The sequence below is a fragment of the Oncorhynchus clarkii genome, chromosome 6 (assembly GCF_045791955.1).
Source record: "Oncorhynchus clarkii lewisi isolate Uvic-CL-2024 chromosome 6, UVic_Ocla_1.0, whole genome shotgun sequence".
NCBI lineage: Eukaryota > Metazoa > Chordata > Actinopteri > Salmoniformes > Salmonidae > Oncorhynchus > Oncorhynchus clarkii.
In genome coordinates, this window is record NC_092152.1 from 60,042,965 (window position 1) to 60,070,635 (window position 27,671).

General features: G+C 39.5%; 1 protein-coding gene across 2 annotated transcripts in view; it reads right to left on the reverse strand.

The window, feature by feature from the left end:
* Positions 1–2,741: 2,741 nt before the first annotated feature.
* The window catches only part of LOC139411362 (cadherin-8-like), a 73,025-nt gene continuing 48,095 nt past the window's right edge, over positions 2,742–27,671 (reverse strand). The window contains exons 5-12 of one of the 2 annotated variants that reach the window (XM_071157637.1): positions 25,396–25,563; positions 25,020–25,207; positions 21,511–21,758; positions 10,536–10,672; positions 8,491–8,612; positions 7,753–7,870; positions 4,912–5,163; positions 2,742–4,790 (exon numbers count right to left, since the gene is read on the reverse strand). In XM_071157637.1, coding sequence (XP_071013738.1) covers positions 4,303–4,790; positions 4,912–5,163; positions 7,753–7,870; positions 8,491–8,612; positions 10,536–10,672; positions 21,511–21,758; positions 25,020–25,207; positions 25,396–25,563 — 1,721 coding nt within the window. In that variant the 3' untranslated portion in view covers positions 2,742–4,302. The remainder of the gene's footprint in view (positions 4,791–4,911; positions 5,164–7,752; positions 7,871–8,490; positions 8,613–10,535; positions 10,673–21,510; positions 21,759–25,019; positions 25,208–25,395; positions 25,564–27,671) is intronic. The other variant, XM_071157638.1, reaches the window with a different exon arrangement.

Sequence of the window (27,671 nt, forward strand, 5' to 3'; positions counted from 1 at the left end):
TTATGTACTTATATCAGCTGAAAGCTTAAATTATTGTTAATCTAACTGCACTGTTCGATTTACAGTACTATTAAAGCGAAAACATGCCATGCGATTGTTTGAGGACGGCGGCCCACGTCAAAATATTTTTCCAACGGCAGAGGTTTCATATATTCACATATTATAATAAATATTCACTTACTTTTTTAAAAATCTTCCTCCGATTTGTCATACAAAGGGTCCCAGCTATAACATGTAGTGTCGTTTTGTTAGATAAAATCCTTCTTTATATCGCAAAAAGTCAGTTTAGTTGGCGCCATTGATTTGAGTAAACTACTCGTTCAACTTGCAGAGAAAAGAATCTGAAAATCTACCCCTAAACTTTGTTTCAACAAGTCAAAATATGTTTCTATTAACTCATCAGATACCCTAAAATCTAATCAAACTATACTATTTCTATGGGAAAGAAGTATGTTCAATAGGAAACCGATTTTAGCAGGTGCGTAATGTCTTCATGGCGTGCGTAATGTCTTCATGGCGGGCGCAAACACGAATTTCCAAGACTGTGTCCTTCTGCTAAATCTGATATTTCTTATTCGTTTTTTGAAGTTAAAAGCCTGAAACCTTTAACATAGATTGCTGACACCCCGTGGGAAGCCATAGGATTGGCATCCAGAGAGCTAATTTTCAATATGACCTTACTCTTGCATTTCTAAGAGGATGGCCTCTCCAAAAAAAAACAATTGTTTGGTTTTTCTTCAGATATTATCCTACCATATCATTTGTGTTATATTACATTATTATTATTACATTATTTTAACATTTCTTCAAAGTGTTTTCTTTCCAATGGTTCCAATTATATGCATATCCTGTCTTCAGGGCCTGAGCTACAGGCAGTTTACTTTGGGCACGTCATTCAGACAGGAAGTGGAGAAAAAAGGGGCCTAGCCCTAAGATGTTTTAATTGTATATAGTTTACTTTTTTAAATAAAAATATTTGTGTTATTCCTTGATCTCCACGTTGTCTCCCTCTTTGTTACGGATTGCGAGCCAGTTCATGACACAAGGAGAATGGTCTAATGCCTCCCATCAAAATGAGCTGGCCCAAGCAAGCACAGGTTACACCTGAAGCATGAGGACTTGCAGCAAGTGGTTAACTTCATCAACAACTATGCAGAGGATAATGAAATAGTGTTACCAGGACGACACCCAGTACACAAACACTTTGGTGGAAAGCTGCTGCCATCCCATGTGACAAAAGCAGCAGTGTGGTGCCTCTACAAGGAATCGATGACAACACTTGGTATGTAAAGCATAAACAACACATTTTGATTATTTAATTGACCTACATCATGATTGGCACTACTTTTATTGATGTCACATTATTTCTGTATTTTCCAGAGGTATGTGTAGTCGTGCTGTCTTCCTTCAGGAATCTGTGGGGAAAATTGCTGCCCCACATCTCAAGCACTAAGCCCAGGACAGACCTGTGCTAGCAGTGCCAGAGGAACAACTATCAGGTCTTCAGATCTGCCATTCTGCCAGAAGCTGTTAAGTCAGCCAAGCTGAAGAAGCAAGAGCAGCATCTCCTGCTTGTTCAGAGTGAGCGGTCTGTCTACCGGAAGATGGTTGCTGACTGCAAGACCACCTGTGATGACCTGCAGTTCTCTCTGGGGGCCCCTACTGAACTAGCAAGCAAAGACATCAGGATGCATTATAGCTTTGATTTTGCTCAACAAGTGAGCAACATTTCCTCCTTTATACTGATTAAGGACATAGATTTTTTCAGTGTATATCTATCACCGATATTGTTATTGTTCTTGTACATAATGTGTATTATTTTATTTATATTGACACTATCTATTTCTGATATAGCTACTATGCAAGTAACCATATGGCTGTATCGTTTTCACCTTCTGCAGAGACCCATACACTTAGCAAGACGTGGTTGGGGGTTATAGCATTCCTTTCACATGACCCATCATTTTAGACAAGTGTGTCTGGGGAAGTGGCATCTAACATTTAAACAATATTTGTATCTGGACACTTTCTGTTTACCTCGATTTTGTCCTTATTGTTGGCTACTACTTTTACCACTTTTAGTCTTCATCTTTACTACACTACTCACTGTTTAGAACATGATCTTAGTTAGATGTGAATCCTTAAAGAGATGGATTGGGCTGACTTAAGAGGGTGTGAACAATGCTGAATAAGTGTAGACAAATGAGAGCTCTCCAGTAGATACAGTACCAAAACATTCAACGGCCATTTTCTGAAAAATTAGTTTACAAGTTTATCAACTTTCACAGCAGAATTACTTGCCCATTGTTACTCAAATACAGTGTATGATATACCATTTTGTTGCTCTGATTCTCTACCTTATCCAATGTATAAAACACAATTTCAAATTTTGCTACGTAAGACCGATTTGAGCCGGTCAGTCACAAATGGGGGCTAATTAGACAATAACAATTTAGTCATTCCAGTGAGATACTAACTTGCTTGAACAAGATACTAAGGGCTTTGGGGCTTCTGGACTCATCTTTATCAAGGGTTCCAATAATTTCCTTGACTGTAGGTTTCAAAACCATTCATTGCATCAACTACCAAATAAATAATTTTTAATTATAAGATATGTGACATGTTGATATAGGTACTTACTGATGCACAATGAGGAACATAGACAATTCAAGTAGGAACTATGCAAATCTCTCTTATTCCAAACATTTTAGCTGCTAAAGAAAGGCAAACTCATTCAGCAATATTTATAAAAATATATTTCACAAAGTAGGAAACAATACAGGGTATCTTAGATTACATTACAGGGAGTGAATAATTAAACATACACATTTATAAGCATTAAAGCACAGTAGAAAATATGATCTGCATGTAACACTATTTCATATATATTGTTAAGTCTACTGAGAACTGCCATATACTGTATCAGTACAAATTGAGTATGCACGCAGCTGTAGTGCCATTTTAGATTCTCATGTGCAAGAGCTAACGTGCATAGACAAAACCTACCACCTCAATGAAAGCTACGGATATTATCAGTAACTATGTACATGTATTTTTTGTCTAATAATATACAGTGTAGCACAATATGCAAGAGCCTGTATTTTATTTTTATGGGTTTTGTTACCAGTGGTTCCTAAATTAAATTGAAAATTGAGGGGTCGAATATTCACATCAATTAAATTATCCCAGCTATTGTGCTTAAATGGTCACTGGTAACTCTGTATACAGAATAATGATAAACAGTATACATTTTGTATGTGTAAAAGTTCCCTTTCCATCCAATCTTCTACTTTTCAGTAATTCCTGTTCTCTGTATACTTTATTAACAGCAATATCTAAACAACAAGTTCAGCTGTGATGAAATAGCTTCAGCGGTGGAAAGAACAGTTGAGAAAAGGGATCATTCTAAACTCTCACTCACTTATAACCTGAAGCACAGAAACAAACGCAAATAAGAACAGATATATAAAAAACGAATCATACAACGATAATGAAGATTCAAGACGATAATTTTCGAAAAACATTTGAATACAATTGCATTTAATGCTTGCTTCTGTAAAAAGAAGGCCTCAAAGTTTCTACATTTCTCTTTTTTTGTCTTTCGCTTTAGTCTTTTATAGGCTAATAATATTTGCAAACCACACTTGGAGCGTGTAAATACAAATAGTTGTATAAAGCAAGCTGTCTGGCTCAGACAGTTTATAAATGTGGCCACCTGGTATCAAATGATATCTAAACAAATTCATTTTAAAGCCAATATTGTAGTGGTTCTCATTTTGCTTTTTCAAATCATACATACATTCAACATTGTATTGTAGACCAAATATTGCTTTTTCTTTTAGTTTCCTATTTTATCTCTGATTATCTGGGTGGTGGGTAGAGATCTGAGATGAGGGCCACTCAGTAGTACAATTGTTCTGTGGTTGAATCTCCATGTTGTCCAAGAAGGCTGTAGAACGTCACACAATCCCTCTATTCTTTCATCAGGCAACTACCAAGAATCCAGGTCTTTATGCTTCTGGCAGTCACAGAGAATGACAAATACCCCAAATACTGCTAGACACTCCACAACGGAATCTAAATTACACTCCACAAGAATCCTAGACCTCCTAATATATCGACATTGTTAAGTTTGGCTCAACAATACAAAGCGCTTAACGTGATAGATGATGAACGCTATACTTCACTCTAAGAGTACAAAAGGTGGCCCCCTTTTTTAAACAGCTGTTTCTATAAGCCGGCAAACCCTAGCATAATACACAAGTATGTGGACAAAATCAAAGGGTATCTGCTGATCAAAGGTCAAGTCTCCTTATCACTTTCACCCACTGAGTAGAGCTCCCCAAGTCTTCTGAAACGCGGACCCCACTCTCTGAGGTAGTCATAGTTCTGGTCTGAGTCTGAGGACGCAGTCTCGAGGGAGCTCAGAGACCCAGCAATGGAGCCCCGGCCCTCATAGCCATAGATCTGAATTGAGTCGTAGGGAGGGGCTGTGGGGTCGTTGTCCGCCTCGTGGAGTCTGACATTGATGAACTCATCCACGTCCACACCGTTAGGGCCACCACTCTGCCTTGGCATAAACTGCAGGTCTGGCTTGATATCCTTGCGGGGCAGGTAACCATTGATTCCATCAGGGTTCTGCAGTGTGGCAATGTCGAAGGCCTCAGTGTCTTCTTCTCCACCCCCCTCATCGTCATACCGGATGATGTTCTCCCTCACATCTTCGTCATCTTTGATGATAAGTGGCTTGTTCTTGTGTCTTCTCAGCGTCACAAACAGCACCACTATAACTGCCGAAAAAGAGGACATGTCAAAGTCATGTGCTCTCACAAAGACAATGTTTGTAGATTTTTGTTACATATCTATTTTTCAGATGTAATCAAATTGCATTAAGTATCAGTATTATCTTACCTAAAAGTAGTATTATGCAGGCCAGAATGGCAATCAAAGCTCCCATGCTGAGGCCAATGGGTAGGACGTAGGCCTCCACGTTGCATGACTGGACTATTCCCTCCCTGCTGCATCCACACACCCGGATGGTCAACGTGTTAGTGCTGCTCATTGGAGGATTTCCATTGTCAGTCACAATTATGGGCAGGAAGTACATCTCCTGTTTCTGGCGCCGGAAGGTGTCATGCTTGGCTAAAACACTGATGGAGTTGTCTGTGGGGAGAGAAAGTAGTTGTAAAAAAAGAAAAAACTAGCTTCTGCTGAGTAAGAGCATGTTTTTCGTAGAGTGACAAACCAAAATGTTTTGCAATCCAGTAAAAAAATGAAAAAATGAAATGAGGTTGAGGTGATGACACTAGAAAAACAGCAGTTGCACTGGCTGCCAAGTGGTTTGTGGTCTCAGATTTGTATTCTGTTGATGGCTTTCAGTCACCTTCCTCCTCAACATATTCCAATAGCAGAACTCTGTAAGAGATTGAACCCTATTTTGTCATACCCTTACTAAGATGTGGAAATGAAGCGACGTGAGTGCGACACTGACTTAGAAGATGGTACAAGGCAACTCTGAGCGGTGCCAGGGGCTCTTTGATGACACTTCTGTGAGCTCTGTGTTCATTATCTAGCTAATCATATCCACTCACACGCATATTGTCAAACACTTTTATTCCTGTTAGAGTCTACTCAAGCCGGTGTAGTAGAAAATATGTTTCTTGTCACATGTTATCACGTTAACTTCACATGAGATCACGTGATCACATGAAAACGTGTTTTTAGAACACTTCACATGGGAAATGAATAAGGTAAGTTCAATTGTCTACCCTCTGTCTGAGCATGCATGGCAGAGAAACGTGAAACATTAGCAATAAAGTCTAAAGGAAACATGTAGTCCATCACATTGTAGCATCTTCATACCAAAAGTGTGAAAAGTGTGCTGAACCCTATGTGGCTCTGGTCAACAGTAGTCCAGTATACAGTAAGTCAGTATACAGAGAGTGTAGAAAACATTAAGAACACCTTCCTAATATTGAGTTACACACCCTTTGCCCTCAGAACATCCTCAATGTGTCGGGGTATGGACTACAAGATGTCAAAAGCAATCCACGGGGATGCTGGTCCATGTTGACTCCAATGCATCCTACAGTCGTGTCAAGTTGGCTGGATGTCCTTTGGGTGGTGGACCATTCTTGATACACACAGGAAACTATTGAGCATGAAAAAACCCAGCAGCATGGCAGTTCTTTACACACTCAAACCGGTGCACCTGGTATCTACTACCATACCCCATTCAAAGGCACTTCAATCTTTTGTCTTCCCTATTCACCTTCTGAATGGCACACACACACAGTCCACATCTCAAGTGTCTCAAGGCTTAAAAATCCTTATTTATCCTCTCTCTTCCCCTTCATTGACACTGATTGGAGTGGATTTAACAGGTGACATCAATAAGGGATCATAGTTTTCATCTGGTCAATCTGTCTTGTTTTGTAGACTCAGCGTCTGTTGGTAGAGCGTTTCACTTACAACGCCAGGGTTTTGGGTTCAATTCCCACAGGAGACCAGTACAAAAAATATAATTATGTTTGCACTCATTGTAAGTCACTTTAGATAAGAGCATCTGGTAAAATGCTGGTTCCTATCGTGTCAATCTTTAGTGCAATCAATACAGCAGTATTACATTGATCACAATATATACCTGAAAGTTTCTCAGAGGTATTTTAACTTAAGACTATGAGGTTAAAGCCTAAACAGCTTGTGTGCAGTAACATATCCTAGCTGGCTGACCCTGTTCCCTAGCCCTGGCTAACCCTATCCTCTCCACAGCACATTCACTGCAATTAGAGTCATCATCACAAACAAACCAGCACACACAGGTTCAGAAGGTCTACTACTCTTCGCTGGAGTGGCTCTGCCTGCAGTATGCAGACGGAAATAGTCATACACGTGCTGGGCTTATATTTCTCATGTAGAATACTGACAGTTCATAACAGCTAGGTGTAGACTTTAACAAGAACAGTGATTTCTTAAACTATCCCATTTTTGCTGAGAAAATGTGAACGTCAAATTTGTAAAAACCTGTCTCTACTGTTAGCGATAAGTATATATTTGTATTAGTTTGTAGCAGTTTAATTCATATCTTAATGATAACTAGATGTGAAAATATTGCTTCGATGTTGCCTATGGTTTTTTCATTACAAATTCCTCTAGATTCAGGAACGTATCCTATTTGTCTCCTAATACACCTGTTTCCATGGTGGCAGGTTTCCATTTAGATAAAGAGGCTGGTGCATTTAATGTCCTGATTCTATATTTTCCTTTTACTAACAACTAGACACAGCAGTTCTTCTTGCCTGCAGCCTTCGCATCAAAACAGACGGACAGAACCAGAGGAAGATTCTTCGCCCCAAAGCTCTTTGAAAACATTACGCAACAACATCAGGATGAGCGTGGGCTCTTCCGTGAGAGTAATGGAAAAGAGCAGGGGAGGGGGAGAAAGTAGACCAGAAAGCCTGCTAAACCAATCACCGTATTTAGCAAACAAATGTAGTGCCATCTGCCATGCAGCAACAGCTCTCAGGAAGTCACCCTACATTGAGCTGCAAGACTTCCCGCAGACTATTTGGATTCAACTAATTGACTTCCTTTCAAAATCCACTGGGGAGTAAAAGTAGCTGATGACCAGGCTATTGCGCATCTGCTAACTACTGGGTACGGTAATCCAACCAGATTTAATCTTCGATTGGACTAATATGCCGCAGGATAGAATATTTTTTTTTGTCATTCTCTCTCACGTTCGGTCCTTACCTCCATTGTTTTTTATCGTGAAATTAGGATTGTTTAGCATCTCTGGGATGAGGCGGTATTCAAAGTAGTGTCCCTGTATTGGGTCATCCTTGTCGACAGCACTGACCGTCTGTATCACCTGTGGAAACAGATAGAAAGAGAGGAGCCCAATGCCATTAGAGAGAGAGGTCATCCATTACTTTATTTTTGCCATCACAAAAAGCCTGACCGTGACATTGGCTCAGAGAAAATGAAAAATATCCTCCATTCGTTCCTGGAATTTGAAATTGTTATATGTGGTGCTGTCTCATCTGGCACACTTTTGGTTCCTGGGTTCATCTATTTATCTGCCATCATAGTTCTTATCAAGCTGTATGTCTGTGATTGATTAGAAACGAGAATTCAGCTATCTTGGTCATTGGTGTTTTTTTATTTTATTGTAGTTGTCTGAATGAATAGGATTGATGTGAAGGAGAATGCAAAGCACTTGTGCAGAATTTTGGCAAGAGATCCATTGTGCCATCTGGAGGAGGACATGAAAGACAACTCTGAATTATGATTCACTCTGATCAATGCTGACTGCTCTCATTTTCCCTCAGTCTCTGTGTGTTGTGTCAGGGGAGGAGTCTCAGAGAAAGGCCACACTCCTGCCTCTGTACTTTCCCATTGAAATAAATAGGCTATAATTCACCATGGGTTATCATTACTGAGGATATGCAGTTGGAGACAACAATGACAGCCTTGATGAATGCCCCGTACCTGGCCAGGTTTGCCATTTTCACAGAGGAAAGCCTCGTATTCCGTCGCAAACTCTGGGGCGTTGTCATTTATGTCCAGCACTCGGATGGCCACGATAGCCCGTGATATCTGGCTGTGGTTTCCTGATAAACAAAACCCAACATCAGACAATGAATACAATAACATTGGATACTGTACAGTGGGAAATTAAATCCCAGGTAAATTGCATGACCCAGATAAATTTTTTTCTGTTATTTTATTTAATTCCCTAGGCTGATAAAGACAGATGAGAAGCCACATCAATCTGAGTTTTAGCTGATATCAAGAATGCAAAACAGGAGTGGTGAGAAGAAAAAAAATCACATTCAAAGTGCTTTTGAAATCCCCTGAACACGCTCATGTTTTATGCATGAGGGTTAAAAAATGCATATTAATGAATCAACGGCAGCAGAAGTCTAAAAAGATAATAAAGGGCCATTTAATTAGATTAGATTTTTATTGGGATTATTCATCGCCTGTAATTGACAGTCCCTTTTGAGATAAATTATTGTATTTAAGTGTTGCAACCACTAACTTGGAGCTATTAATTTGGTCCATAGAGCAATAGATGTCGCTCTGGCTGTTGACACCTTTCCTTTCTTTGTATGTTTGTGAGACCATACTGATAGCTAACATTCAAAACAATGATGTACATGATGCATATTGTCACATAAAAAAAAACAGAAAATGTTTTTGATATATGGTTGTGAGATACAAGGTTGTGATATAAGCACCCCTTAGCACACTCACATAATACTGCAGCAAGTGGAGGATTCTACACTTAATTTTAAGAATGCTTCAGGACAAAATGCCCAGAGGTGAGCATAAGAGAGGAGAAAAAGAGTGGGAAACAGAGAGAAACTAAAATAGACAGTTTGCTAGAAGGTGATAGATGGACAGAGTGGGGAAAAAAAGAAGTGTCCACGTTTTCCTTGTGCTCTGTTAATGTGACTTTCCCTCCACCACAGCAAGCATTGCCATCTGATTAGTCAGATGTCAACTGGTGCAAGCAGCAGAACGCCACACCGTTTGGGTGGCAAATGACAACGGAATTGGACTGGGAATGCAATTCTTCCTCTTCACGCCAGAGAGGATTCCTGCTTGCCTCCAATCCACAAAGAATAGTAAACAGACATATTTATTTTGGTAAATTTCTATTAAGTGTGTTCAGTGATGCTGCTGTCTTGAGTCACAGTCAGTTTAGCAAAAGTCATGAAAGGCACAGTGAGATGTATAAGACCAGGCTTGACAAAGCTAGCATGAATATCAACAGAGACACATTGCATTTACAATAACATGCCACGAATGTATGCTCTACAGCATTTTTTTTAATGGTTGTGGCAATTAGTGTGTTTCACTTTGATTATGAAAGGTGAGGGAGAGCAAGTTACAAGTATTGTACATTTCTCATTCAATAGCTTCACGGTGTACATGACATTTTATCGCAACATACAGTCCCCCTGAAACAATCTGTATGCAAATATAGTTTTTCACATGGTTTGAGTTGTTTGTAGTACTACCTCAAATATGTTGTATAGTCAGTCAGTTTCCTGGATCACAGATGTTGCTGTATCTGTAATGGAAGCTGGCATTGGTGCATACAACGTCGGTATTTGTGTTTACAACTGTTTATTTGATACTTCTTAAAATGTACTCGCACTTCCACAAATTGACTACTGAGCTGTTTAATTCAATCAAAATTCTGCAGATTAACATATTTTCCACCCTTGTGAATTCAAACTCTAATTATTTGTACCACACTACGGCCATTAACATCAGATAGGTTACAAGTGCAAGACAATTTTATCGAGGATTATGAAAGCCAGTCAATCCTTTGTTGGAGGCAGCAATGAAGTTGTTCAAACTGTGTTAGTAAACAGATCTGAATGTTCACAAGCAGCTGTCTTCCCCCTGAGTTTACACTTGTCCTTCATCATTGCACTGATTTGAAAAGGAAATTGAATTTAGTTAATTATGTAGTAGACCACAAACAGCGTTTAGAAATATCTATTGGAAATGTTACTTACTGATTTCAGTGGCTGTTACTGTGATGTTGTGCCACATATCTGTCTCTCGGTCCAGCGGTTTGGCCAACGTTATTTTCCCATCATCTACGTTAATATTGAACTGCCTCTCCAGATCGGTGTGGCGATCAATAAAGTATCTACAAAAAAAGAGTAAATCATTAGAAGTTCTACATGCAGCACACAACTAACCGTTCTCGATAATCCCTTGGGTGCACTGACTAATGGAGACGTATCCATCAAGAGGTTCCTGTGGATGAATGTATGGGGAAAACGATAGGAAGTCAATTATCAACGAAGGATTAATTACAGGCCTCAGATTAGCAAGAGAGGACATTAAAGCACAATACGGTTTAGGAGGCTCTTTAAAAACTAAAGTGGACGTGAGTCTGGTTTGGTCTCCAAACAGTGGCTCCTTAATGTTCCCCTCCCTACAAATAGGTAATTTACTGTTGTTTTATTTCTTTACTTACCCACACACACACACACACACATACTTTGTTTTCTCCGCACTATTGGTTAGAGCCTGTAGTAAGCATTTCACTGTAAGGTCTACGTAGACCTGTTGTATTCGGCGCACGTGACAAATAAACTTTTATTTTAGTGAAGTCTGCCGGGGCCCAGCAGGATCAGCACCATCATCCTTCTTTACATTCTCTCATTTCCTTTTGACTTTACCTTGACCTTGTTTGAAAACTTCACAGGGTTCAATCTAAGGAGGGGTGGGAAAGTCACAAGGTAGAAGGGATACAATGTAAAGTTGCATTTAAATTCAAATCCAAATTGACCATCCTCGTTTACTCTGATGTCCCTGTACTATGGATTGAAGCAAGACGGAAGGAGCAGTTCAAGGGCAACAACCTTATATATAATTCAACAACCTCAACAATAGCAACAACATGATGAAACATTGACCATTAAAAAAGCCTCAAGTTAATATTTATATGGATTTCTAAAATCATTGTAACTTTAGACCTGGATTTGTCACAATGCATTGTGTGGTGCCAATTCCTCAAACGCTTTCAGAAAGGACACACGTGCACACTTGGCATGTGAAAAACATGTTATTGATGTGAAAAGTGTTGTTTTATTTATGTTTACTTGAATGTGTACATTCAATAATTAAATGCACTCAATACCATACAACATGTTATCAACAAATATGAATTGCCCTATATTAAGGCTGCCAGTCAGAAAAATCAGTCACCAAGAGCAACAAGGCCTTTAAAAGGTATTTTATATGTGATCCGATTCAGGAAACTGGGCATATGTCCCAAGTCACGACTTCACAGGAGAGCCCATTGAACATAAAAAAAAAATGTTTTAATCAAAATGCGTTTTTTGGCAGAAATGCCTTCTCGAATATGTGAACTTTCATGTGCTTTAATAACGAATTTGTATGCCATCTGTAAATATAAATAACATTGTTAAATTACATGCCTTGTTGGTTAAGCCACAGAAAAAATCAGCAACCTTCCTGCTAGCCATGATTGGCTGAGATAATGAGTAGGCTGGATATACCGAGAGAGGATTTGGATTGGTCTGCCATATAGAAGGCTTCTGTCTATTTGAGCTGGTCAGTCTGTGTTGGTAATCCTGTCAAACGCAGCTTTTTTTAAAGTTTTGTGTAGTGGATCTGCATAGCTAAGTGTTGCTCTCCACTCTCTGGAGGATCAAGTTTTGAAATCAGTGGAATTAGACTATGATAGCTAAAGAGATGGAGAAAACACCTGTCTCCGGACTACATCTTCAAACTAAGGGCAACTGTGGCAGGGCATCCATGACAGGGAGACTATCATGCATGATAGACCATCATGCATGATGATGTGTTCAGGTAAGATATTGTAGCGTTAGCTAGCTACATTTTCAGATATTAAACGTTTCTAATTTTGACTGAAAGTGGTTTCATATCAAGCTAAAGTGCATTGTTAGCTAGCTAGCTAATGTTAGCTGGCTGGCTCCCTAGCTGACATTATTAATTGAATCCTACAGCTGTTTGCGTCGCTAGTTAGAGCCTAATGGTAGCTAGCTAACAGTGAACCTGGATGGTTAGCTCCCAGCATATTCATGAATGGTAGTAACGACATGATTTGGCACTATGTTCATTGTTGTTTAACTAGCTAATGTTAGCTGACTGGCTCGTTAGCTAACGCTACGTGACGTGTGTGATCTTACACGTTGTTTACCTAGCTAGCTACAGCTGAAGTCGGAAGTTTGACTCCAACTTAGGTTGGAGTCATTTTCAACCACTCCACAAATTTCTTGCTAACAAACCATAGTTTTAGCAAGTCGGTTAGGACATCTACTTCGTGCATGACACAAGTAATTTTTCCAACAATTGTTTAAAGACAGATTATTTCACTTATAATTCACTGTATCACAACTCCAGTGGGTCAGAAGTTTATATACACTAAGTTGACTGTGCCTTTCAACAGCTTGGAAAATTCCAGAAAATGATGTCATGGCTTTAGAAGCTTTTGATAGGCTAATTGACATAATTTGAGTCAATTGGAGGTGTACCTGTGGATGTATTTCAAGGCCTAACTTCAAACTCAGTACCTCTTTGCTTGACATCATGGGAAAATCAAATGATGTCAACCAAGACCTCAGAAAAAAGTCTGGTTCATCCTTGGTAGCAATTTCCAAATGCCTGAAGGTACCAGGTTAATATGTACAAACAATTGTACACAAGTATAAACAACATGGGACAACGCAGCCGTCATACCGCTCAGGAAGGAGATGCATCCTGTCTCCTAGAGATTAAAGTATGTTGGTGCGAAAAGTGCAAATCTATCCCAGAACAACAGCAAAGGACCTTGTAAAGATGCTGGAGGAAATAGGTACAAAAGTATCTATATCCACAGTAAAATCCTATATTGCCATAACCTGAAAGGCCGCTCAGCAAGGAAGAAGCCACTGCTCCAAAACCGCCATAAAAAAGCCAGACTACGGTTTGCAACTGCACATGGTGACAAAGATCATACTTTTAGAAAAATGTACTCTGGTCTGATGAAACAAAAATAGAACTGTTTGGCCATAATGAGGAGGAAAAGGGGGAGGCTTGCAAGCCAAAGAAAACCATCCCAACCGTGAAGCACGGGGGTGGCAGCATCATGTTGTGGAGGTGCTTTGCTGCAGGAGGGACTGGGGCTTTTCACAAAATAAATGGCATCATGAGCACTATGCCAAACTTCACACAACTTATTGTGGCAAGCTTGTGGAGGGCTTCCCGAAGCATTTGACGCAAGTTAAACAATTTAAAGGCAATGCTACAAAATACTAATTGAGTGTAATGTAAACTTCTGACCCACTGGGAATGTGATGAAAGAAATAAAAGCTGAAATAAATCATTCTCTCCACTATTATTCTGACATTTCACATTCTTAAAATAAAGTGGTGATCCTAACTGACCTAATACAGATCATTTTTACTAGTATTAAATGTCAGGAATTGTGAAAAACTGAGTTTGAATGTATTTGGCTAAGGTTAATATAAACTTCCAACTTCAACTGTATATGTCTTAAGCTAAAGTGTACATCACTCGTTGAATATGGCCGGTGTTGGTAAACTTCTGCAAAGAAGCGAAATGCAATTGTTGCCAGCATAGCTGGTTAGGCTGTTTTCATGTTATCCATAGGTAAACAAATCATCGGCCAGAGCTTCAAGTGTGTGCTCTGCACACTCTGAGGGAGAAAAAAGATGGGTGGGGCTCAAGCTTAAGAGGATGTGAACGATGCTGAATGGGTGTAGACAAATAGCTCTTCACCAGATACCAAAACATTAAAAGGCCATTTTCTGAAAAGTGAGTTAACAAGTTTATCAACTTTCAATGCAGAATTACTGTCCCATTGTTCCTCAAAAATGCAGTATGATATACCATTTTGTAGCTCTGAGTCTCTACCTTTATCGAATGTCAAAATAAAATAAAAACACAATTTGAAATGTTGCTATATAAGACAGAATCCAGGTGGTGAGTCACATATGCATGTGAATGCATGCATTCATTATTTGAATGCACTCAATGACACACAGAACATACATGTATATTCCTTTAAACTAAATGCCCCTCCCTGTAAACATAGCCTCTCTCAAAGCAAGTCAAAAGTTTGGCCAATGCTTTGCTTTTTCAGTAATCTAATTCTCCAATGTGCTTTGCAAACCTCCTCCAACCACCTTCCCAACCCCATCTCCCTTTACACACAACCTTGGGTCTCATCCTACTTCACTGTGGAACTGCTCATCCCTATCAGCACAGACCTGTTGACAGACACATGTATTTTCTGCATGAGAAATAGGGGAGAAAAACAACAACAATGACCAAATAATAATAATAATAATGAGAACAACGAGCTAACACAAAATGAAATAAATAAGCCATTGCCCTAGATTCCAACTGTGGGAGACGTATTGAGCCATGACATTTCTTTTTTTTTAATGAAATGGTGTAAATCCTCAGACGACAGGCGGGAGGTCCAGGAGGACTCCTCTACAGACGCAGAGCACTTTCAAGACAGGCAGACAGCCCAAACCACCTGGGAGAAGTCTCCAGGAGAAGGAGTGGATTCCAGGCAGGCTTTGACAGCTTCACGTGGAGGGAGACCGACCCTGAAATGTTCTGCCACGTGCCAATCAAACTGACAATGTGATGTGAAAAGAATTAAAGCAAATACAATTATCAGATGTTCCTTGTAAGAGATGGGTGCTGACTGTCAAAGGTGTGAGGATGTGTTTGGGAGCGGACCATTGGATGTAAATAATTCAATGCCGGGAAAGGACGATACAAATTAGCACCTGATACTTTTCACTCCTTCAATACCTGACTCAAATTACATTGGGCAGCCCTCCCCTAAACACATCTTTCTCATTCAATCATATGACATTTATAACTTTTACACACTGTCTTAATATTATTTTAGGTTTGAACACTTTGTAAGCTACATTTACTAAGCTGTTCGCCGGGTCACAAACAGGAATGTTATAAGTGATCGTTAAAATGTGCTGGTCATAAGCCATAAAGCCAGTAATATGTGTGAGTGTGAGACAGAGAACAAATGTATGACATTTCTGTCTTATATAAGGTCAGTAATTCTATTGGGAGGATCACAGATGTAGAACTAATTTCGCTGGCCTCCGCATGCTAACCAGCTCTTTGTAAGGACACATGTATTCCTGTTTTCCCTGAACATGTCCTGAACTTGTTTCTCGACAAGAAAGTCTACTTGACATTAAATTTACATTCATTTTACATAATCTCTTTTACATGACTCCTTGTATTAACATTTGCAACATGTCAGCTGTCAAGGTAAGTAAATGATGTAGCGGGGCCTGAAGAAAGGCAGACAAGCTTACACAGTCACCTGACAGACCTGGTTCTCATTACCCATAAACTTTTGTAGTCTTATGATCCTCTTCTAAACCCTCAGTGCTGTGTGCATGTCCCACTCAACTCCACCAATGTACAAATGTTTCTCTACATGGTGTTTTGAGCAACTACCTAGGTTAGCCATAATGTATTATTAAGGCATCATCAATACCAGGTACTGTAATGAGACCCTTGGTTGGCTCTTACTTTAGCCTTCAAAGCAATAGTGTCCATGTAACGCCCAAGGTCTGGAGCATAATGATCATTCAAGAATAAAATCATATTCACAGAGTATGGGAGGACGCTGAAGGAATTGTGTTGCATTTTATGAAGTCCACCTGAAACCTTGGTTGAATGCATAAAGTATAGCTTGAGGGTTGAGGTCTAAGTGAGGAAACAGGCCTTGAGTCATCCTGGTCAGACTGAGAGACTGTGAGTCATTTCGGTGTGAGAGTGTTTTACTCACAACCTGGATTCAGGGGTAGACGTAACATAGTAAATGTAAATCTGTCTCCCTCCATTCAGTATGATATGTTACATTTCATATGGTGTAAATTTGTGGATGTCCATCATCTATTTCGTATGATAGAATCCAAATGACAATTTGTATGATATGTTACGAATCGCAATTCGTACAATGTTAATATTTTGCAAAACTTTATGATATGTTACCAATACTAATTTGTTGTGGCTAATGTTTGCTTGGTGGCTAGGTTGTTAATGCTAACGTTAGCTTGGAGGATAATGTTAGCTAGGCTAGGAGTTGGGGTTAAGATTAGGGTTTAGGTTAGGAATTAGGTTAAACGGTTAAGGTTATGATAATGGGAAGGGGAATGGTTAGCTAACATGCTAGTAGTTGCAAAGTAGCTAAAAAGTAGTAAGTAGTTGCAAAGTTGCTAATTAGCTAAAATGCTAAACTTGTCCGTGAAGAGATTCAAACATGCAACCTTCAGGTTGCTAGAAGTTCACATCTACCTGGTTTCGTCTAGTCTATGAGATCAGGCTCAGGCTAAGGTTAGCTAAGGCTAACACTGTTCAGCCTATTACCTCTACGATGGTCACAACACTGCTTATTATGACTCCATAGAGAGGCACTCTATCCAAAAGCATTGTATGTCAAGGATAACATTTGCCTGGGCATCCTCTGACTGGTGGTACCTTGCAATGAGAATGTAACACTTTGTGGCAACATACAAAGACAATATGCTAATTACAACATGATAAAAACAGGATGAGACTTCCATTGGTTGTCTCTTCATTGGGTCTCTGAGAGACAGTACTATGATGACACATTACCGCACATTCAAAATTACACATAAAATAATGTAAATAGATCACTTTAAAATGATAGAATCTCAAGGAGATAAAATAGAAGACTTTACAGAATAGAAGTGACATAAAAGCAATTTAATAAATTTAACTGTCAATGGTAATATTGTATGCCATGTTATGTGTGGTGAAAAGCAGGTACATTATAGTTCTGACACATCATGAAAACCTACAGGGAAAATGTCTTGACTTTTGGTCGAAATAAAACTGAAATTGTGAAAATGATGATAATGCCCTTTTAGTGCTCTTGAACAACAACAAAAACCTGCCTACAATTGTATTTGCATATGTATCCTCATACTTTGTATGTAGGGTAGGTTCTAGAGCAGGGATGTGCAATGTTGATCGGGGTTGGGACACTAGTGTAAGAGCTGTTTGAAAAGACCACCTGAAATTTCAATCTATTTTGGTCGGATGAAGTTTTGGCCTGCCTGGTGACATCACCAGTTATGCCTGGTGACATAAATCAGTTAATAGACCAATAAGAAAGAGAATTCCAAACCCCTCTGCCAAAAAAAGCTAGTTTTCAGTCCTCCCCCCCTACCCAGACCACTCCCAGACAGTCCTTGCAAAATTATTTTTGAGAAACTGTTATTTTTGACCAATTTAATTTAAAACAATCACAGTAAGGTGCTTAATTGTTACCAATAAATACTTTGATATTGAGATGAAAACTGCTGCATTGAACTTTAACCTCTTGATCCTACTTGAGACGCAGACGTCTCAACTAGGCACCTGGAAATGCAAATGCGCTACGCTAAATGCTAAATGTACTCGTTAAAACTCAAATGTTCATTAAAATACACATGCAGGGTATTGAATTAAAGCTACACTCGTTGTGAATCTAGCCAACAAGTCAGATTTTTAAAATGCTTTTCGGCAAAAGCATGAGAAGCTATTATCTGATAGCATGCAACACCCCAATATACCTGAAGGGGACGTAAACAAAATAATTAGCGTAGCCGGCGCTACACAAAAACGCAGAAATAAAATATAAAACATTCATTACCTTTGATGATATTCTTTGTTGGCACTCCTATATGTCCCATAAACATCACAAATTGGTATTTTTCCCGATTAAATCCGTCCATGTATGCCCAAAATATCCATTTGTATAGCCTGTCTAGTTCAGGAAAAAACCTCTCTTCCAACGCAACGTCATTTTTAAAAATTATATAAGTTGCCTATATTCTTTGACAAAACACTTCAACCTACTTTTGTAACCCAACTTTAGGTATTTGTAAACGTTAATAAGCGATCAAATTGATCACTGGGCGATCTGTATTCAATAGCAGCTACTCAAGAAAACAATGTCCATTTTTCAATCTTCCAAAATCGATTGTTGTAGGCTGGATGGAATGACGGATCTATTGGTAATGTCTCAAAGGATTTTTGTCAATGAAAATGGCGTTTTTGGCAACATCGTGTGGAAGCTGTAGGAATTGCATCCGTCTCCATATTACATTTGGTTTCCTTTAAACAATACATGAAAGTGGCGCATGGATACTTTTTTCAGCTTTCAGTGACCACCTTTTCTTGCGCTTTTCGATGAAACACACGCTCTGTTATAGTCACAGCCGTGATTTAACCAGTTTTAGAAACTTCAGAGTGTTTTCTATCCACACATACTAATCATATGCATATACTATATTCCTGGCATGAGTAGCAGGACGCTGAAATGTTGCGCGATTTTTAACAGAATGTTCGAAAAAGGAGGGGGTAGAATGAAGAGGTTTTAATAAGACCTTGACTGAATTCCTACAAATGGAAGGCAAGTTCCATATCCCTGCTCTAGAGTCTAGACTCTAGATCATGGGTCTCCAACAGGTTGATGACGAGCTACCAGTATCTCTCAGCCCACCCATGAGTAGCTCACAATTCATTGCTCAACTGAGGGACCTTACAGGTATTACAGGTATGTGTGGGGTACAGAGATGAGGAAGTCATTCAAAAATGAAATACAGAACTCATTCAAAAATGACTACTGCACATAGAGTGAGTCCATGCAACATATTATGTGACTTGTTATTAAGCCGATTTGTGACTCATTTCAGGAAACTAGGCGTGTGTTGCACATCACTACTTCACAGGAGCGGCATTTGAATGTAAACATACATTTTTGATCAAAATGCATTTTTGGCAGAAATGTCTTCTGGAACATGTGAACTTTGATGTGCCTTAATAACTAACTTGGATTCCATCCATAAATAGGAATAAAATAGTTAAATTACGAGCAAAGTTGGTTTAGCCATGGAAAAAGTCGGGAACCTTCCGGCTAGCCATGATTGGCTGAGATAATGGATGGGCTGGACATGCCGAGAGATGAGTTTGGATATGTCTGCCATGTAGCATGCTTCTGTCTATAACGTGAGCTGTTCAGTATGTGTTGACAGTCCTTTCTACCACGCCATTTTTGAAAGATAAAATGTTAGCCATCAAGAACTACAAAAATGTTGCTACTTTTCTCAACAACATTGACGCCCTGAATTTAGCAGGCAAATTTAGCAGGTTTCATAATTTAAAAGTAGCTCTCATGCTTGAAAAGGTCGGAGGCCCCTGGTCTAGGCGATCCTATCTGCCAATCAGGGCTGTGTATGTACATATATTAACATTTGTGTCAAGAAGACATGATCAGCCTGAGCATTTCAATGGCCGCTCAGGGAAAAAAAAAGATAAATATTTTGGAAATTATTTTCATGAAATAAACACACACAGTGATTTATTAGACATACAGTGATGAATAATAATTTTTAAAAGACTGCATGGGGCTTTAAAGGTACATTCCATCTTGCTGTGGAGCAAATGATTAGTATTGGGAAACAACACAAGATGGCAGGAACATCTCAAGCTGTGTAAGAGCCATTCCCTTCCTCTCCTTAACAGAATGGCTTTACTGTTGAATGCCTTCATTGACATTGGCAGACATGGGAAGCAATGTGACATTAACCACTTACGTACAGAAAATCACTACTTTCCTCTGGCTCCAAACTCTTACAGCCTCCAAGTAGGTTCCGTAAAGCGTCCTCTAACTCTGATTGCTTGAAAGCTTTCGGACAGCCTTACAAACACTGGCATAATATCCTACAGCCTCAATTCACTTATCGAAATGTGTAATCTTATCCACAAAATAGTAAATACATGAAGTGCTCTTTCATTCAAAACAGAAAACAAGGAATTAGAAATAAACATCAAAAAGTATATTTTCAATGAGAAAGTCCAGATTGAAAAAACAACCTAATACATCATTACACAGAAAAAATGTGATTCCTAATTGCCAGTCTGAGGTGTCAATATAGTACAATACAGTACGTTTATGACAATCATTTCAATCACTTGGACAGACATGTTCACATACAAATGAAATAGGGCAGTGCTTATCACACATAGATCAGCAGAATAATATATACCACATATCTACACACTACACACATCAATAAATACGCACGCGCAGCACAGTGATAATGAAAAACTTTGTGAAAGTGCAACATAAAAGAACATTGGGGTCACAGAAGAAGAAAAAAAAAGAAGGAAAAGGAAAGAGACACCCGAACATGAGAACAGGTTACATTATATTGGTATGCCTATTTTATTTTAAATGATGAAGATGGGAACCAGGTTGAATTCCCCTGCTTTGGCAATAGCCAATAAATGATTCCCAGCTCACACTCTGTTCACCATGAAATTACACAACCTGTTGAGTGTTGTCCGGGGAAAGCGGCAAGTCACTGGAGAATTAATGAAATGACGTAGTGGATGGAGAGAAATTGCCTGTATAACCTATACAAGGTGCCCTTGTGAAATGTCTAAGAATAAGTCACACAACTGAAACGCAGTAGACAAAGTCACCACTAAGAGAAGTCTGCCTGTGCTGTTCTTTCAAGTTTACTACATGGTGGTCCTAAGGAAACAAGGGCAGCCATCGGCTCACATTTCACCTCCAAAGGAACATGCACAGTGGCAAGACTATATTTTAAAAATATATATGTGATTCCATGGCACACTGCACTCCTTATATGGGTGGGTAAACAATAAAGTAAACAAGTATTTCAACTTTTCAATGTCAGTCTGTGCTCAGTGGGAGAGAGAGAGTTTTCACACCTTTGCTTTGACCACCATATGACAGAAAGAGAAGTAAAACTGTTATTAGCTGAACATAATAGTATGCCAGTGTAAAGGAGGACACTAGCAGAGGAACCAATGGTGGTTTGTGACAACTATGAATTACCATTGTAGCCAATTCACTCATTGGTAATGAAATGAGGTTGTGAATATCATCTTGTTTCTTACCTGACTAGACTGCCAGTGACATCAGGATCGCGGGCTGTGACTGTTCCTATAACCGTGTTGATGGGGGCATTCTCATCCACCTGCAGGACAAATGTGGGCTTGGAGAAGACAGGGGGTTCATCTGAATCTTCCACTGCAATCTTCACCGTGGCTGTATCCTTGAAGGGGGCGCCACTGTTGGGATCAAATCGAATGTTGGCCGCCTCCACCTTCAGTGTATATGACTTTTTAGTCTCGAAGTTCAGGGGCTGTGGAAAATGACAGAAACAAATACCTTTCACTGATGTCCAAAGCAGCAAGAAAAAAATGCACCTGATGTGGATGGAGAAGAACTTTCGGAGTTGAAATTTAATAGTGTGATGTCTGATCCTATCAAAAACATTTAAGGAAATAATCCAAGCACAGGGTGGAACAACATTTGTAATTATTCGCAATAACCACAATCTCACCTCAAGTAATCCATGTGTTACCACATCTGCTCTAGGATAGAATAAGGCTGTAAATAAGATGAATCGAATCTGGCATCACACCAGTCTGGTTCAAATGTGTTAGGAAATCATTAAAATAATGTTATTTGTAGGTTTGTGCTACCTGAAAATATAATTTTGTGGGTAGTGCACGATAACACTGTTACAAAATTATTTGAAGGATAGCAATTATTGAGGCATTATCATCACATGAATAGAAGTGGATGTGTATTCAGGAATTCTAACATATTAATGACATTTCCTAGGGGGAATTGCATACCTATGAGTACTTCTGTGGCAAGAAACGTACCCCTGAAATTACAGCTGGTCTCATTCCTATTTCACAAGGACATTGAGAACCAATGTCCACTACTTTTTTACACATCATTGAATATTTGTAACATGTAAAAACACCACAATTTAACTCTCTGGTGTCTTAGCAGCCATCCCAGACTCTCACAATTGTATTTTGAATCACCTCTGGCCGCTCTTATAATACTCAAATAATGGGATCAAGTCACTTCCACGCTCAAAAACCAGGATTTATAGGGAAATCAAAACTGGGCCTTGCCGCTTGAGGGGATCTGAGTTGGCTTTGGGAATGAGAGGGGTTAGCAGAGGGATCAAAAAATGTATTCCAGCTTTTCACAAAGAAATAAAAAGAATCCAATGGTCCCCTAGGCTGGGTCGGGCCAGCGCTGGGGCAGTGCCGGCAGCAGGCCCAGCTGTGAGAGAAAAGCAGCTGGGGACGGACTGACAGGGGGCTTTGAAGTCCACACGTCTGGCGTCAGGGCACCTGTATGGAGAGGGCCCTGCAGCCCAGTCTTCCGCTGTCTGAGAAGCTATTTGGAGCATTTTCATTATTAACCGCCCTTCCTCTCTCTTCTCTCCCCACCTTCTTCTCCTCCTCCTCTATGTTGAGAGGAGTGAACAGCTGGACCAAGAGCAAACATTGGTTTCAAAGGATTCCAGCTTAATACCAAGTATAAAGGAGCCCAGGGCCAAAGTGTACAGGGGTCAATTGTCAGATTGATTACACCGCAGTTAAAGAAAGGAATACCACAATAGTTAAACTATTCAGCTCCATTTCCTGATCACCACTATTCTGTTTTTGTATTCGATTAACAACAACAATTTACAAGTCAGACTCCATACTGCATTGCTGTTATATTTGTACTTTTAAAATGTTATGCATAATTGACCATATAACAAAGCAGTATGTTCATTTTTTTGTCTCTTAACACTGGTATGATCGTTTCAACAAGCGACTCTACCTCGACAATTTTACCTCAGAATAGAACTTTGAAGATAGTATTCCTATTCGCATCCTCTCAAATGATCCTCAATGACATCTGACCTCTACACTGAGTCAGCCATATTTGAATTGGCCCTCTATGCCACTCTGCCATTACTCATTGTTTTGGGGGAGGTCAATTCATGCAGCACTTGACACTCTATAATCCGGAGAGCAGCACTTTGGTTTTCATATTGATGGAACATGGTAGTGGAAGTGTTAGACCGGCATGTGTTGCTACATTATGTGCACATGAAGATGGGGCAGCTTTTTCACTCCATTTTCCCCATGCTTGCCCCTTGTTGATGTCCCCACCTCAGAGCACTCCTGTGCCATGCATCAAATTCCCATGAGCCTCAGGATAGGATCTGTATGTATACACACAGGCCATTTAGAGACATCAAAGTTCAGTGCTGGCTGGTGGAGGAAGCAGAACTTCCCACTAACATCCCCCGATAGGCCTGAGGGGTGGAAGATAAAAAGCTTAGACCCAAAACAACAAAGCCACTTCCTAGTTTGTGTTTCTGCAGTCATGTTTAGATCAATATTTTTTAACCTTGCCGCAAAGAATCTTTAATAATTTGCACTTGGTATTTGACAGCAGTTTATTGAGCTATTTTTGTTGCTGTGGGTGTGGTGGTGCTATTTGCTCCATTTCATCCTTTGTTCTTCCACATTGGCTAAGAAAAACTCTACAAGCTGGTGCAACAGGGCTCTGAAACCAATAATATGTTGTTCAGGGTGCGGAACGGAAGCAGAAATACCAGTTCTGCTAAAGTAATCTGAACTTCACCATCTGGATATGTAGAGGTGAGAAGAGAGTAGGCAGTTGACTTCCTGTTTTTCACATGCAATCTCATCCATCATGCAATTAGCAATGCAGGCAACAGATTCCAGGCCAAGTATACGAGAATAAAGTGACAAGGCAGAGTCACAGCACTGCTGTCACTGTGAAATACTAGAGGGAAGTATCTCAAAGGTCTTATTGATCATGTCTAGTTTGTTCTCAAGCCGTCTGTTTTGTTTAGTAGAGTATAATCTATTCAAGGCAGATCATCAGAAAAAATATTATTTCATTTCATCCAATAGTTTGTTCATAGTTACAGGAAGACATCGTGGATGTCCTAATGTGATGTCATTTAGAATCCAAACGCAATGACATACTATCGCACTTGAATGATCTATAGCTCTAACTCTAGACATTAAACTAACCATGAGTCAAGACGTGAGCACACATCCATCACTCATGTATACACTTGAATACTTCAGGCCTGACGTAGCTCCTTCTTCTATCATCGCAGTTCTACAGAAAATGTGTGATACTGTATATTGCTGTGTAACAGTAAACATTTAGATTGCTGGAGGCAAACATGACATATAATTTGTTTTCCCTTTCGTACATTTAATCATCTACCAAATCAACAGTGTACATTTGGTGGCTGTTGTTGATATAGTCTTATAGATCAATTCAATGGTGCATTAATGGGGGTCGCCATCTTTATGCATCTTCGCCATTGAAACTGCTTTGCATGATATATGTAGTACAATAGCATTTTTCCCCATGGTCAATTTAAATGAAATCATTCTAGATATGCAGCTCTGACCTGTAGCCTGTGTGAACAACCTTCCTCCTTTGATACCCCGTCTTGCAACCTAGTATTTGGGCCTTGTTTAAGTTGAAGCTGTTAAAGATATGAAGTGGTTGTTGGTGGAACCCTAGGGCAAAGCAGTTTGCATCAGGTCCTTACCTTCTTCAGACGAAGGATCCCCTCTTGAGTCTGGGCATCTGTAGTGATCTCGAAGACGTCCTTCTCATCACCGTCAATGATGTTGTACGTTGATTTGGCGTTCTCGCCAATGTCCCTATCATTTGCCTTTACCTTGCCACCAGGTTGACCAATGCCAAGCTCCTCTGGGATCACAAACTCGTACAGACCTGAAGAATAGGACACCATGATTATTTCACCCTATGCATCTATGCATCGTTATAACTAGTACAATTCTGATTATTGTGGAAATTCATGAAAAAACACAACGCAGCCAAACAACAACAAATACATTCAGATTTGCCGATAATGGGTTCTAACTATAGTGTATGGAGAGAGAATTGGACATTTTGTTTACTTTTTGAGAACTTTGGCGGGTTATCGTTGACATCTGTTAGTGTGACAGTAACTGTTGTTGTCCCTGACAACCCTCCCATATGACCACCCATGTCTTTTGCTTGAATGACGACCAGGTACTCCTCTCGCATCTCTCGATCCATCCCATGTAAAGCAATTTTAATGATCGCTGAAAGCAAAAAAAATGAACATCAAATATATTGTAATTGCAAAAAATCAACATACACATAAATGAACAGAATGGGGTATACAAAGGCATTCATAACGCTTGACATGATCGCTTCACTGCACCTTTAAGAGTGTTGCAGTATCCTTCATAACAACCGTTAAGCATTTATTTTATTAAACAGTGGTGGAATTTCTGACAGAACACCTGGAGAGAAGCTCTGATCCTGTGGATAGCATTGCAAATCAATGTGTTTGATTGCTGAAGTGTTGTACTGCTGTCTGCAAGTAATTTCTGTTCTGATTGAATGGAAATTACGCTGTCCAGGTGCGTATTGCACCCTGAAAATCTGAAGGGACACCAAGTACGTGAGGATGGCTGGGGGGTGGAGAATTTTGCATTTTTTTGAACAGCTGAAACAGTTTTTACCTGCAATCTAGAGTCATCATTTTTATACTTAATTGTATGTAAAAAAAAAAAAAAAGAAGCTTTTTTCTGCACATCTAAGCATACATCTTGAGCTGTCTGTATCCTCCTGACTGGTGGTTCAATTTTTTTTAAAATAAGCTAAATATGATTCTCTGCATCTCTGTAAAAGATTCAATGTCTTATTCAGTGCATTTAGTATTTTGCTTGCTTTTCTAAAGTCTACCAACCTTGCCAGCAGGCATGCCAGCTAAGATAGTTAGACAAGCTAGCTGCTCTAACTTGATTGATAGCCTGAAATGTCTTCTTGGTAGCTAGTTATGGGAGATTGGGAACCTATCTGGCATAGCTAAAGCCAATCTTATAAAATCGCTAAGTGGCTATTTGTATTACAGAGAATAAAAAATATACAGTACCAGTCAAACGTTTGGACACACCTACTCATTCAAGGGTTTTCTTTAGTTTCACTATTTTCTACATTGTAGAATAATAGTGAAGACATCAAAACTATGAAATAACACACATGGAATCACCTAGTAACCAAAAAAGTGTTAAACAAATCTACATTTATTTTAGATTTTAGATTCTTCAAAGTAGCCACCCTTTGCCTTGATGACAGCTTTCCACACTCTTGGCATTCGCTCAACCATCTTCACCTGGAATGCTTTTCCAACAGTCTTGAAGTAGTTCCCACATGTAATGAGCAATTGTTGCTTTTCCTTCACTCTGCGGTCCAACTCATTCCAAGCCATCTCAATTGGGTAGAGATCAGGTAATTGTGGAGGCCAGGTCATCAAATGCAGCACTCCATCACTCTCCAGCTTCGGTCAAAAAGCCCTTGGGATTGGGATGGCGTATTGCTGCAGAACGCTGTGGTAGCCATGCTGGTTAAATGTGCCTTGAATTCTAAATACAGTGCCTTGCGAAAGTATTCGGCCCCCTTGAACTTTGCGACCTTTTGCCACATTTCAGGCTTCAAACATAAAGATATAAAACTGTATTTTTTTGTGAAGAATCAACAACAAGTGGGACACAATCATGAAGTGGAACGACATTTATTGGATATTTTAAACTTTTTTAACAAATCAAAAACTGAAAAATTGGGCGTGCAAAATTATTCAGCCCCTTTACTTTCAGTGCAGCAAACTCTCTCCAGAAGTTCAGTGAGGATCTCTGAATGATCCAATGTTGACCTAAATGACTAATGATGATAAATACAATCCACCTGTGTGTAATCAAGTCTCCGTATAAATGCACCTGCACTGTGATAGTCTCAGAGGTCTGTTAAAAGCGCAGAGAGCATCATGAAGAACAAGGAACACACCAGGCAGGTCCGAGATACTGTTGTGAAGAAGTTTAAAGCCGGATTTGGATACAAAAATATTTCCCAAGCTTTAAACATCCCAAGGAGCACTGTGCAAGCGATAATATTGAAATGGAAGGAGTATCAGACCACTGCAAATCTACCAAGACCTGGCCGTCCCTCTAAACTTTCAGCTCATACAAGGAGAAGACTGATCAGAGATGCAGCCAAGAGGCCCATGATCACTCTGGATGAACTGCAGAGATCTACAGCTGAGGTGGGAGACTCTGTCCATAGGACAACAATCAGTCGTATATTGCACAAATCTGGCCTTTATGGAAGAGTGGCAAGAAGAAAGCCATTTCTTAAAGATATCCATAAA